The sequence below is a fragment of the Halichoeres trimaculatus genome, unplaced genomic scaffold (genome assembly GCF_033239565.1).
Source record: "Halichoeres trimaculatus isolate MK-OKI-2021-1 unplaced genomic scaffold, fHalTri1.1 fHalTri1_scaffold_5, whole genome shotgun sequence".
NCBI lineage: Eukaryota > Metazoa > Chordata > Actinopteri > Labriformes > Labridae > Halichoeres > Halichoeres trimaculatus.
This window is the reverse complement of record NW_027437183.1, coordinates 12,206,872-12,220,638: the sequence shown is the minus strand read 5'-3', so window position 1 is coordinate 12,220,638 and position 13,767 is coordinate 12,206,872. Positions and strand designations below refer to the sequence as shown.

The 13,767-nt window shown below is 39.7% G+C and overlaps 1 protein-coding gene across 1 annotated transcript in view; it reads right to left on the bottom strand.

Moving 5' to 3' along the window:
• The window catches only part of rasgrf2b (Ras protein-specific guanine nucleotide-releasing factor 2b), a 53,409-nt gene that overhangs the window by 37,593 nt on the left and 2,049 nt on the right, over nucleotides 1-13,767 (bottom strand). Inside the window, exon 2 of the mRNA XM_074669970.1 lies at nucleotides 482-588. Coding sequence (XP_074526071.1) covers nucleotides 482-588 — 107 coding nt within the window. The remainder of the gene's footprint in view (nucleotides 1-481; nucleotides 589-13,767) is intronic.

Genomic DNA, 13,767 nt, shown 5'->3' with positions numbered 1-13,767 from the left:
ATAAAACCCTTTAAAGCTCATACAAGTCGTGCGCCTGGGTCCTTGTAGATGAGCCTTGTCATTTATCTTGCATTTCTGAACTTATTTGAACAAACAAGCAAGATCTTTCAGAATTTGTGGCAACTCCACAGATTTTATTTTAAGAGCAAAACATGCTGAGGCATCAAGTAGCCAAAAACTGTACCTTAAGACCTGCCTTTACAACTCTAATGGACAGTGGAAGGTGAGCACAGTTGGCTAGATACTCTAATTCTGGCCTCACACAGTCAGTTTCAGGGCCACAGTCAGTGATCAAGGCTCGTTGAGCAATTATTGTTCAATTAATCCTCAAGTGCATAAATATCAAACTTGTTTAATATTTATGGTTCCTGGTTGGACTGTATTTGACAGAATACCGACATTAACCACTGGGAGGAGCAGACTGGGACAAAGCTAAATTCATTAACATTACATTACATATTAGATAATGTAATGTGTGTACCTCGCCTGCTGGATGGCCTCCACCCATTCATCGCACTCAATCTCCTCATCCGTCCGCAGCTCCAGAGGCTTCTGTCCATCATGGCCAAACACGATGAGAAAGTAGTGCTGGTTAGGGAAAAACAGAGAGGGAGGAAAAACTGTTTATATTTGTGACCCTGAGACTGAACACAGTAACGACACCACACGATCACTTGTGCCAAAAGTCTCACTTTACAGCTCGAGATGTTTTCATTGCTCCTTTAAGATCTCACACGCAGCAAATAAGACATATGGCACAGAGATATGGAAACATTTCTTCAACTACAGTTGCTTTTCACGCTCTTTTCTTGCCCGGATCTATCCTATATAAAGTTGTGCAGACTTCACATGAAGCAGGAAGAGCATATAGACAGAGCAGGAGATAAAACGAGGGAGGGTGGGTGGCTCGACACACATGACAGAGTTATTTGCTTGCTGCAATAAAACATCAAGTCTGGTCTGTGCCTCTGTGCTCCACCAGCCTATTATCATCACCATCAATTAGCCTGCTCCCTTCCTCTCCCTCTCTCTGGTTTCCTGTCTGTCTCCATTATTATTCTGTTGAACTTCCCTGAGTATCTGCCTTCCAAATACTTCTCCACACATACCAACACATGCGAGCACACAGACACACACCTACATGCACACACAGACCAGGCATTATGTGAAGTGATAGAGGCTTTTATTCAAATGGTCATGTCCTGGGGCACTGGGTTACCAGAAGAGCTGCTATTCTTAGTCAGGAGAAGACTGTGCTCTGCATGGACTTTCTCTCTCCTCTCCTCTTCCCTGCTCATCGTACAGCCACCTCTTTTTTCCTCCTCCTCCTCCTCTTTCTCTCTTTACACTTCACCTACCATCCCACTCCGCCTCCTCTGCCCAGCTCAACCAGCATCCTCACTTCTCTTGTTGTCGAAACCCACTCCTCCTCCTCCTCCTTCATCTCCACATCTCTTCATATTCTTCATCCCTTTGTGTCTCTCTCAGTAAGGATTCAGTGAACCAAGCAGAGTCCACAGTAGAGACGTTTACCCCTCCAGGACGATGAACAGGCCACAGCCCTTGGAGTGGGACCGGTTGGGTACAGAGTCACCAAGGTTATTGGAGCACACATACACACACACACACACACACACACACACACACACACCCGCCTCCATCTCTGTCCTTGTCATCCTATCCTGCATTTTATGTATCTGTCATTACGATTCACTGGCTGCCTGGATTTTATTACATCAACAATAATCTGCACTCTAACAGCCTCTGACAGGGAGAAAGAGAGACCAGGGGAGGATGGAGCGCTCGGGAGCAGTTACATAATATTTCTTAACTGAGTACATGTTTCTAAATTGTGTCAGCATCTAACAAGATAACATTTCCATGGCAACACAACATCTCACACTTCCAATGTGTTTTGCACTTCCATTTTCTGCTTCCTAGCGCTGTCTTTTTTTCATTTAATGGCTTTATTGATCCATCCTGCAATTTTAGGCATGAATAGAGCATAATGTAGAAAATGCTAATGGAGGGTATTTTGGATCCTTTTAGCTCCTCTCATCCATACATTAAAGTGAACATAGTTTGATAATATGATTAGGAGTTATAGAGCTTATATATATATGCCTTGAAGGCCACGTTAAGGTGTAAAAATGCATGTTGGTCTTAATTTATATGGTTGTACTGATCACATAAATGTTCTTTTAATCTGTGTTACATAAACCATGATGATTAAGAGAGGGCAGAAAGTCAAAGATATGTTTAAATAACTTAAATCTGACATATACACTGTATATTTTCTACTTTTATATTTATACTATACTTCCCCTGCTGTGTGCCATAACTATTTGATGCAGCAGTGACCTCCCAGGCCTCAGGCAGTCATTAAAGTTTTAATGGTACACCATCCTGTACAGAACATTTGCATCACACTGGACCTCATGGCATTAAACACATTCACAATCCAGGGCGAGCAATTACACTGTCACTCTGTAGCGCTGCACTGTGTCCTCATTAGTCTACAAGTAAGCTTCCTAACTCCTCGATACCATTCAGGACTAGCAGCCTGCTCCACCTCCAAATGCGTTCAAATGTTCCCCTCTGTGCCTCGGGGCCTTCACTGTACTGTAAGAAATTTCATTTAAACAAACAGAGACAGAGAGGAGCAGCAGAAGAAACAAAAAAGACAAAGAGACGGAGAGTCTTCTCTGCTCTTTGACTCTTTAACGACCAATTTTACACTCACCTGGAACAGTTTTTCTCCATCTACCCTGAGGAACAGCTATTATGGAAAATGAGACAGTGACACTGACTGTGTGATAAAAAGGATTGTGTTTTACCACCACTGAGCGAGACATGGGCACAATGCAGGGCAGCAAATTTTATTATGCTGAACCAATTTTAGGTCAGTCATTTGAAACTGCACGCTGTGGGAACAAACATCTGACTGCTTTTTCACTGTCCAACAGAGGCTGAACTTCTGGAAGTGAAATCCTTCCACAAAAACACACACAGCCTCTGGTCCATGATGCTCGTGTGATTAATAATTTTGCTCTATTGAAGATTAAAGTTTTAAAAAGTTAATTGGACATGGTAGTAATAGATTCATTAAGGAAATGATGAATGGTTGATCCTTAAATACTCATGTGTTATAAATATTTAAAAAACAGAGATGACAGTCAGTGTTGAGATCCACTGATGATTAGGGACTGAAATAGCCTCTAATGATGTAACACTGCTGTCTGTTTGGTAGCTGCACTGATGAGAGGCCAAATTGTGTTGTGCCGTACTACAGATGGAGCTTTTTTTCCTCTCTCTAACTCTTACTCTCAGCTTTGCTGGAGCATCCAGCAGTTCACTGCTTTGATGTTGTTTACTTCAGTGGGTAGAAGTAGGAAAAAGGGTTAAAAGGTTTGAAGTTAACATGGATGAAATAAGTATAAACTCAAAGTCCTGAAATGTTGAGTAAATTACAATAAAGAAACCAGCATGACAGATAAAGCACTTAAAATATGGTTAATATGCTCCGCTTGTTCCACTACTTTTCTGGTAAAAAACTAAACCAAGTGATATCTCTGGCAGCCAGAAATTAAAATAAAGAGTAAGCGCTAACAAGCTAGTTAAGTAAGTTCACGCTTGAGGCTGACCCCAGAAGTACCACAAACTGCATAAACAACACCAACTGAAAAAAGATTTTACTACAGCAAAAATAAACCTGTCCCTGTGTATAAAAAAGGAATTCAGTCTGACATGCTACTTTCTCCAACCCTACTCTCACACTGACACACAGACATCATGTAGCCGTCAACGGCTACAGCTCAAAGCCTGCCTCACCTCTAGTATGTACGCGGCCAACAGTTTGCTTCAAACGCCATCGCGGAAACTGATGGGTGACGTCACGAAGACTACGTCAACGTATTACACCGTCAGTGGTTTCAACTCAAGCGACCATAAGAGCACCTGCTTCACTTTCGTTTACGACCAGACTTGTTCCAGGGGGGAGGAGGCGGGACTTTTTTACTAAACCTATCAGGTGTCAGCATTTTCCTGTTGTAGCCAATGAGAGAAGAGTCTGGGTAAGACTGCTCAGACTGACAGAATATTAAGCAAAAAAAAAAAAAAAAGAAAAACAGGCAACATGCAAAAACAAGTGACACAGTTATTTAGATTATGTTTGGTTTGATAGTTTGGATTTTGGTTTGATGATGTTTGGTTTGATGTTTTTTGATGAGGCTTGGCTCTGTTGAGTTAAATCATGTTTACTATTTACAAGGCGCTCTCTGGCTCTCTGACATAAGAACATATAGCTGCAACTGTTGAAATTGTAGTAGCCTTCTGAGAGTTGTTATCTCAGTAAAAATAAATGTATGTGCTTCCTATAATGTGTTTCCCAAAAAAGCACAATATCTGAGTTGACCTAACTTCAAATAAACTTAATTTGATGGAAACCAGTGTTTGAATTAGACACTGTCAAATCAGTGCATCTTTGCAACAGGATAGCCACACAATGTAAATGTGCAGGTCACAAGAAAGCTATGTAATATTAATTTCATGTTATCAATTCATTTGCAAAAACCACAGTTTTTATTCATCTTGATCCTCACAACCCCTTTTCGTTGCTTTTTTGGTTTGTTTATTTTAAATGTAAAACAAACAAAAAACAGACAAAGTTTTGACTCAGAGAAGCAGCTGTATGATGCAGCTCTGCTGTGATGCACCAAAGGCTGCTCACTGATCCTAAGTCCCATGGGGTGATGATTACCATCATAAAGAAATACAGCAGTGAGCAGACCTGATTCATGTGTGTATTTGAGACTTCACTGGAAACCTCATATAAAAATCCATAGGCTGGATTCCTGTAGGTGTATGGAAGAGTACACAGGGCATACTAAACCATTTATAGTAGATGGAAATAGGAAAAAAACATTGGAAAACCATGGGTGGCAATTGAGAATGTTTTTTAAAGCAGGGCTTATCTTAAACCACTTGTTGTTGGTAGGTTCAAGAAACACACCTCAAACCTCTCTGCATCAGATTATTAGCTTCATTTGAACAACAGGGATCAGTCATTAAAGAAGAGGATAAAAACATTTTAATGAGAGCAACAGCCCCCATGACAACACCTGAATACTTTCTGATGCTGCTGGAGATTTTTTTTTTCTTGCTGGTAAAACCTACAGACACAATATCCAACATGCCTGTCAGACATATTCATACAATTACCTAAACAATCCATCATGTATGAGGACTCTTTAGAGAGATAAATAGGAGAAAGGGTTTGGGTTTACTTTTTCCCACCACCAGTCTTCTGGAAAAGTTCCACAGTCTGCCTCTCGTCTCTTATTTCTCTCATTTCTCAGCTCCTGTCGTGCTCCCACAGAGGCAATAATGTCTTTTCTGTGCCAAATGTAGCTTCATTAAATGCTCCAAGGACAGGAACAAAGAAACAAACTGCCATTGTTATTAAAACCATGTGTGCTCAATAATATAAAGTTTACCCCATGATATTGTACAGTGGGCTGTTTTCCTGTGCATGGGGCATTCATATCTATGACAACCATGGGTAATAAAGTTATTTTCAATAGCCAGGTATCAGGTATCAGCCGGGCAGTCTAAAAGCTTTTTCTACCTTTCAGAAATAAATGTTTGTCTGAAGTTTTCTCATGTATGCTTTTTTGGTATTCAGCAAAGCATAAACAAGCTCAACATACATGTATTGTTGATAAAAAGTACAGACCATGTACTGTAAAAAAAATCACTGATAGGACAACAGCTACTATGAATGACACCAATAATGTTGGGGCTCCTCCTGTCATGCTGATTTACATACAAATGTTAATTTTTGGCAGAGGGTTGGTTTAAGTGAAGGCTCCAACAGCATCTTTAATGGCTGCAGAGGAGTGGTGAAACGGTGAGAGAAAGCATAAAGAATACTCACTGAACTAAAGCTTTGCAAGAATATGTTGTACTGTTGATTGTACCAATCTGAGGTGTTGCTCCTGTGAGCCTAGAGTGTGTTATAGTTAGTGGAAAGGGTGTGACATTAGTCCAGTGGTTCCACCAGTCAGATCACTTTTGCACATGCCTTGAACACACAAGTGCAATATATACATCTCACAGTTATAAGACAAAGTAACACAGGTCACAATTTGCTTGTGTCCTTTGAAAAAAAAAAAAAAAAGCCTTGTATAAGTGGCAATTTGGATTTTTAGTTCACAATCTTAGTCATCTTTGGTTTGCATGCAACATCACAGAAATGAGAGACTCAAAAAAAGAGTTACTGCTGGATACTCCTGGATACTGGAATCATGCATGACCTGTTTGATGGTCTGATACCAGGTTTGCAAAGTCTGACATTAAGGAGGAGGTGGAGGAAATTAACATCCTTATTGTGGGTGGCTTTCTGCTTTACACCTACAAACTTTTGATTGACTTGCTGAAAGAACCCACGCTTCTTTATTTCCATCCCATAGAGACGATGAAAAAAGAGAAGATGCTCTGGGAACTATTCAGTGCCATATTTGTTTGATGGGCACGTCTGACCTATGTACTTGAAACATAAGAAATTAGTTATTTGCTTTTGTGCAAGGACTTAAAAGATAAGATAATCTTATTGATACTACTTTCGTATTTATATGATGAATATTGCATTGAAGATCCCTAAGCTGTAGCTTAAAAACTAGCAAGCTTGTAATCTCACAAAAATCACAAAAGAATCTAAAAAGTAATGGGAATCTACTTGCAAGGAAGAATTAATGCAAAAAAATTGTTACACTACAAAATTAAGAAAATAGACCAGATTTTAAAAAAATTTAATGCATATTTTGTGGCACCTGTTGGGCGTTTCCTTCATTATTCATGCAAAGATGAGCTAAAATCAGCTTTTGGCTGCATCGCTATCACTTATCTAAGTGTATTGTAGAAAGTAAATCATTTCCAAAACAGACTTCTTATCATCTAGTTTGTTATAAAGCCTTTAGAAATACAGTTCATATCAACCTTAAAAGCCAAAAAAAAAAAAAACATGTGTGATGGGTCAACCCTCCAATGATTCCTCGTGGGGTTGAGTGTGTTTGTATTTCTGTTTCTTTAAAACCCATCCTTAATTTCATGAATCCAAAGGGCTTTGCTGAGCTTTAACACATGAGATCAGATTTTTAATATCCTGAAGACTTGTCATTGTGAAGAGATACAAAGCTTTAATCTGACTGCAGCAGAGGCAGTACTCTATGTAACCACTGAATTCAACTAATGATGTCGCAGCTTAATGTGACAATCACTGAATCAACATACCACGTCCTGCTGTTTCTTCAATGGCCTCCATGCTGTTAACTTCCTGCTAAGAAGTTCTGATCGGAAAGCATGGGGCCGTCTCTTTCTCTCTTTCTGTCACCCACACAAAAACACACACACTGACATAACACTGTTACACAAACACAAAACCCTCTCACACGCACTGTATAAGGATATGATATCTGTTGTACCTAGACCTTAGATCACCCTGATAAGGGATTACCTGTCTGGATTAAACAGACTGATGTCCTCCTCCACTGTTTACTTTCAGCGTCTCCCTACTCCATTGTAAATAAGTCAACACAAACATGTATACACTTATATGATGTAACACAACAATCAAGTCTTTTCTTTCTTTTTACACATTGGACACTTTGTCACTCCGTCGCCAGAAGGAATCATTTTGGAGCACCCAGCTGTCTTAACACAATAGTTCCTGGATTGGAGAGTTTACTCTACGACTCCCTCAGTGCAACAGCAACACAGAGGCATCTAAACACATCATCAATCTGTTTTACTGTATTGTGGGGAATTGCCGCTGTGCACTAACTGATCCTGCCTGTAAACTCTAAAGAGACAACAAGAGAACACAGGAAAACTGCTCGACGATCCTTTTTACTTCACTCCTAAGTTTATTTGTCACACTCCTCATTAGGAGTGTTTATGTTCCCTCGTATGTTTCCTGTCACACCTGTTGATCACTGTCTTTGTGGTTATACACAACCTGTTGACATCAGCTCCTCACTATGACTAGTTGACGTGATTGATAGGACAAAGTTAAGAGTTAATGCATCTTAGTTAAGTTCAGCATTTATGTAGAGTCACGTCATTGTCAGCCTGATGAGTTTAGGAATTTAAGAGGCCTTTATTTGTAAAAGAGTGACCTTTTACAGCAGAAAACAAAGCTAAAAGGGAATTGAGAGTGAGCCAAAACGAAGCCAAACTGGAAGCAATAAATCCAAATTAAAACCCTAAGCTGAAAGAAAATGCTCTTTAAAGCAGACATTACTGTCGTCTCCTAATAATTCTCACTGGATCTTTGCCCAAAGGCAGACATTTCTGCAAATAATCGATCAGAGCAGCAATAATGCAAAGCTGAACATCATGTTTTGATTTTTTTCTCGAAAAAGGCTGTTACGATGCCAAAACTTTTAGTGAGGAGCTACAGCCAGGGGGTGATCAGCACAACTTAGCATAAAAACTGGAAGCAGGAGGAAATGTCCTTAAGGAACATTTAGGGCTCGATAGTTTATCCACCATCTCTTGGTGCCTCTGCAGCTGGTTGCCCAGCAACAGCATGGTGACAACAAGCGTCTGGGAAGTAACTTCTCCCACCTGTTGCTTACAAAGAGATAGTAACAGCAGGTGAGCATTTTGGGACTTCAAGAGAGTCTGGCTGGCTTTTCTCTCTGCCTAAGCTCTTTATGCTAAGCTAAGCTAACAGTTGTGCTCTTTATGTGTGCCTCTTTGACCCACTGAAATGGAAGTATCAACAAACTCCCTGAAAAATGACAGAAGCATTTATCCCAGCTTGACTCTTTTGTTGTTCTGCTGTTTTAAAAATGGTTTCTTGATCGTCTTGCCACTTTGGACAGCACCGTTTTCACAGGAAATTCAGCACAACTCTTCCATACTGCACATCAACTGTTTTCATAGAAATCACTCTCCCTCATTGTAAACTCCTTTAAGTCTTGCAAGATTTCAAACACAAGGGGGAAAAAAGTGTTTTTTGAACTGATGCCTGCTTTAAATTCCTGCCTGACACTAATTATGTCCATAATGGGTCAAATACTTGGCAGAGAAGTAAAAGGGAAATGAAAAAAGCCTGCTGATGAAAGCAGATCTGACTCCGGGAATATGAACGGCACCGGCTCTTTGATGCAGACAATAAGTGCCGACAAAAGAAAAATGTGAGGCTCAAGGGGGGCATTTAGAGCCAGAGGAGCTTTCTAATGAGAAATAATTACACTCAAACAAGCAGACATCAGGAAGTCGGCAGCAACACTTCAACTGTGAAGTGTCATCCCACCCTCTCTTGAATAGATTCTAATGAGGAAAAAGACTGTTGAAAGAACATGTGGCAAAGGCTCAAGAAAAACACACTGGCTGAAAGCATATTCTGTCAGGTGTGACAGTATGGAATTAACGTCTCGCATATTTCAAGTTCATGGTTTCTGTTCCTCTCTAATACAGCCATGTGGAAAAAAGCAAGAGTCCTTTCTTTTCAATGCTTCATTGAACCTTAAATTCTTCAGGTTAAAGATAAAGCATCCATGTCTTGTGGTTCCAATGAAACACATCTTATCATCTATGCAGGATCTGGTGGCCCTGAGGAGGTTGCAACATGAGGGAGACAAGATATTATGATAAGGGGCCATCACTGACAGGGGCTCCAAAAATGATGGTACCATCTGGAGGAGTAAAATGTTAAAGCCCTAAATGTGTCTCTGGCCATGACATGAAAGAAACTCAAGATCAGTCAACCAGAATTATTGTAATTTGGGACTGAGAGGTGATTTGGAAAACACAGGCCACAAAAACAAAGGTCTTGATATGACATATCTAATTATCTGGTTTTTATTGTTTCTTTTATAGTATGTCTCTTTCATACATGAATCTAAAGTCACTCCTACAGCACTCAGTTTCAGACAGATATGAGGGACGCTGCTACAGAGAAATAGTTTGTTTCTTCAATTCTGATGAACAAGGCCACAAGAGGTGGGTGCACATCTGTATCTTTACAAATGAAAATACATAAACAGAAGCACAAATTCAAATGTTTGAGACTAGAAATTCAGCTCCTGCAAAAAGTTAACATGAAACAGATACTTTTACAAAATGTCATTCTTCTATTAAACTGAAAGAAGAGGATATCAGCATCCATTCAAACTAAAAAAGGGCAGCAATCATGTTTGTCTTTTTGTTTTGAGTTGTTTTATAAATTCTAAAACAACCTGTTTTTATTTCAGAAGCTATAAAAAATGATGTTGGAGCTCATTTGTGGATTTTTTCAGATTGGCTCAGTTTTGGCCAACAACCCAAACATGATACTGAGCTTTTTGTTGTGTCATCAGTTTATTATCTTTGCCGCTTTGCATGTATCATGTAGGATTTTAATGGATTAAAAAGCACTTAAATTCAAAGCTAAGCTTAATGTGCTTTTTATTCAGTTTTTCAAAAAAAAAAAAAAAAAAACAGGCCCACACTAAGCTGATATTTTTCACTGGGATGGCCCAACTGTCCTTTGTATGTATAAGTCATCCAATTTGATCTTGAAAGTCTAGAATTTGCCAGTCAGATATGAGGTCAGATTTCTGATATGGGAACTTGAGGAGCTTAAGTCACCACAAGCTTAATATCCAAGATGGCTGCACGGGCCTGCATCAACAAAAACTTAACTTATAATAGTCATCACACTATGAGTGAAATGCAAGTTCTGTCAGTGGAAATACAGTCATGTTATTTTTGCACAAACCGACACAAAATTAGGGATGGGAATCGAAAATCAATTCCTGTTCAGAATCGATAAGCAATGGGAATCATTAGCCTTTGTGCTTAACGATTCCCTTATCAATTCTTGACATTGTGCAGAGCTGCAGGACCTTACGTCCACTAATCTGCCGCTGCTACGTCAGTTTAGCAGATGATAATACTTTACCAATAAAACTCTGATTCAGGATTTTTATTCTGAAGTTTTACTGAAGAAGTGAATTCACAAAGAAATGTACATTACTCTCTCACAGGAGATTCGTATTCACTATAGTCAACAAGATATAAATCTCCTATAAAAAAAATGGCGCTAGCTTGATGCTAGCATATATGGAAAACTGCACTGATATGCCAGCGGTTAGCATACATAGGTATAATTTCGGCTTCAGAATAGATTTTCAACTTTCAGCGCAGACATATCACAGTTACTCTTTGTGAGAAGCACTGAAAAACCCAAATGTCAAAATACTCACAGGAAAATAAAAGAAAAGTTAGGTGCAGGCTCATGCCTGGCTTCATAACTATGGCAAGGTTCCAAACAACTTAAAATAATGCTTTAACCACTTTGAGATACCAGATGGCCTACTTTAGTCAATAATATATTACAAAACAGTACATTGACATCACATGACAAACTATTTTTACTTATTCCAGTATAATATATAATATTCCCGTACGTCCAGAGATATCCAGATCCAGTGACTAATTACATATTTACTCTCTTATAAACTCAGGTTACTGTTGTTGACCTAGAAAACCTGTAAAGCTACTTTTTTTACAGAAAAAAATCAAAAGAGGAATTGATAAGGGAATTGGTATTGATAAAAATCTTATCAATACCCATCCCTACACATCATGGGTTGTTGTTGTTGTTGTTGTTGTTGTTGTTGTTGTTGTTGTTGTTGTTGTTGTTTTGGCTCATATGAGCTAACGATGCTAGCAACAACAGAAGCTAACGGCCAAGAATCTTTCTGATTTTGTATAAACTTGTTACTGAAACAAAGCTAACTGGCAACTAATATTGCGTAGGATTTACAACGATGTATGCGCTCTATGAAAACACACAGTAAAACATATATTAAATGGAAATGTTTTAGTTGTACGAGTTACACCGTGCTTGCTATTTCTGATGGCCTGATTCCCCTCCTTCAACTTGTCTGATGAACTACCAGCAGCATGTTAAAATACTCTTGTCTACTTATAGTAAAATGTAAAGCCAATCAAAGTCTTGAGTCTTGCGCTCAGCACTAGAGGCAGTTTATAAGGAGGGCCTTCATCCCCCCTGGCCACCCTTCTGGACATGCCCTGAGTTTAGATGTAAGAGGTTTGATCCAATAACTCTCTGCGGAGCTACAGCCACACCTGAACACATAAAGCAACACCATTTTGAAAACTTTCTTTGATTTCTAAGGGCTTCAATCCATACTGATGTTATGCAGACCCTTTTAGCTTTTAGCACTCAATGTAAGAATTCAAAGGACAACAATGAGATGGTCTCTGTCCGTACTAGAGTGGTGTGTTTGGTAATGATTACAAAAACTGAAGCAACTGCAGATGATACCCCCAAACTGTGGACCTTAATGGTCCAAAAAAGACAGAGAGCTGGTTGGTTAAATTTCACTAATGAGGCAAAAAAGGCCCTTCATGAAGCAACACCAGGCCTTTGATTTTCTTAGCAACATTTTGACATATGGTCGGCAATGAAGACGCAGACGATAGTGTGTGCAGCGCTCATCTCCCCTGGTTCATGGCCTCTAATGAACTGCTTCACTCTCTGGGATCAATAACAAACCAGAAGCTTGGCGATAGGGGAGGGACCTTTTGGCAATTACACACAGCTAAAACTACAGGCCTTCAACATGCAAACACACACCTGTCCACATCAGCAATGCACACCTGCAGTCACTGTGGAAACCATTCAGACAGGTGTGAATGCTCTCCAAATGATTTGAAGGGTTTGCGTCTTTTTGAGAGCATGGTAGGAATGAACAGAGAGAAGCAGTGTGTGTGTGTGTGTGTGTGTGTGTGTGTGTGTGTGTGTGTGTGTGTGTGTGTGTGTGTGTGTGTGTGTGTGTGTGTGTGTTATTTATGTGCTTACATTGTGGCACACTGTGGGGGTGTGATTCTGCAGGTTGCTGGCAGACTCACTCGACTGCACAGAATAACAGTGAGAAGCAAGATGGAAGCGTGGAAGTGTCTTCACACACTTCACCCTACCAAACCACAGCACCAAGATAACAAATAAAACATCCTTACGTCTGGCTGAACCCTGCGTCAACAAAATACAATTTTAAATGACCAACAAGAAAACACAGGAACACCTAAAGAAAGATTTTATGCCACTGTTATTTGTGCAAAGCTATGTCCTGCATGTAGACAGAAGGCTATATGGCAGCATATGAGCTTTCAGCTGAGCTCAATATAAAAATAACTCTTATAAAACATCACAGCAGTGGGACAGTCACTGTGAAACAAAGTCAAATAAGACAACATAAATTCCTGTTTCAGTAACATGGGAAAAGAAAAGTTTTGGCCAACAGCAGTGCCAAAATAACAACTTGAACATGTGTAATTGGGCTCATAGCAAGATTCCTCCTCCTTTCATCTTGATTCATGACAGCTCCATTAAAGAAATAGGGATTTAATCTTCCCTACTTTATAAATAACTTGATTAAAACCACATTCTTCCATCTCTGCCTTCCTGAAGTCCTGTTTTTTTCTCCACTGGCATACATCTGGAATGAATTGTCTTTACACATACTGTACATTTAAAGAGACAGACCTCTACTGTACGTGTAGGTGGGAGTGTGTGGTGAGGGATATTTTCTGAGTGACGGTGATGATTGGTGGTTATTTTTAACTGGTCAAACGGTTTGTACTGCAGGCAATCACTGCCTTTCTGATACTTATACAAACTGTAAAAAGTCTGTCTCTTCTGTGCCCTCTCTCCCATGTCACTGGGAGGCATGGTGCCTGTGTGCACATGTT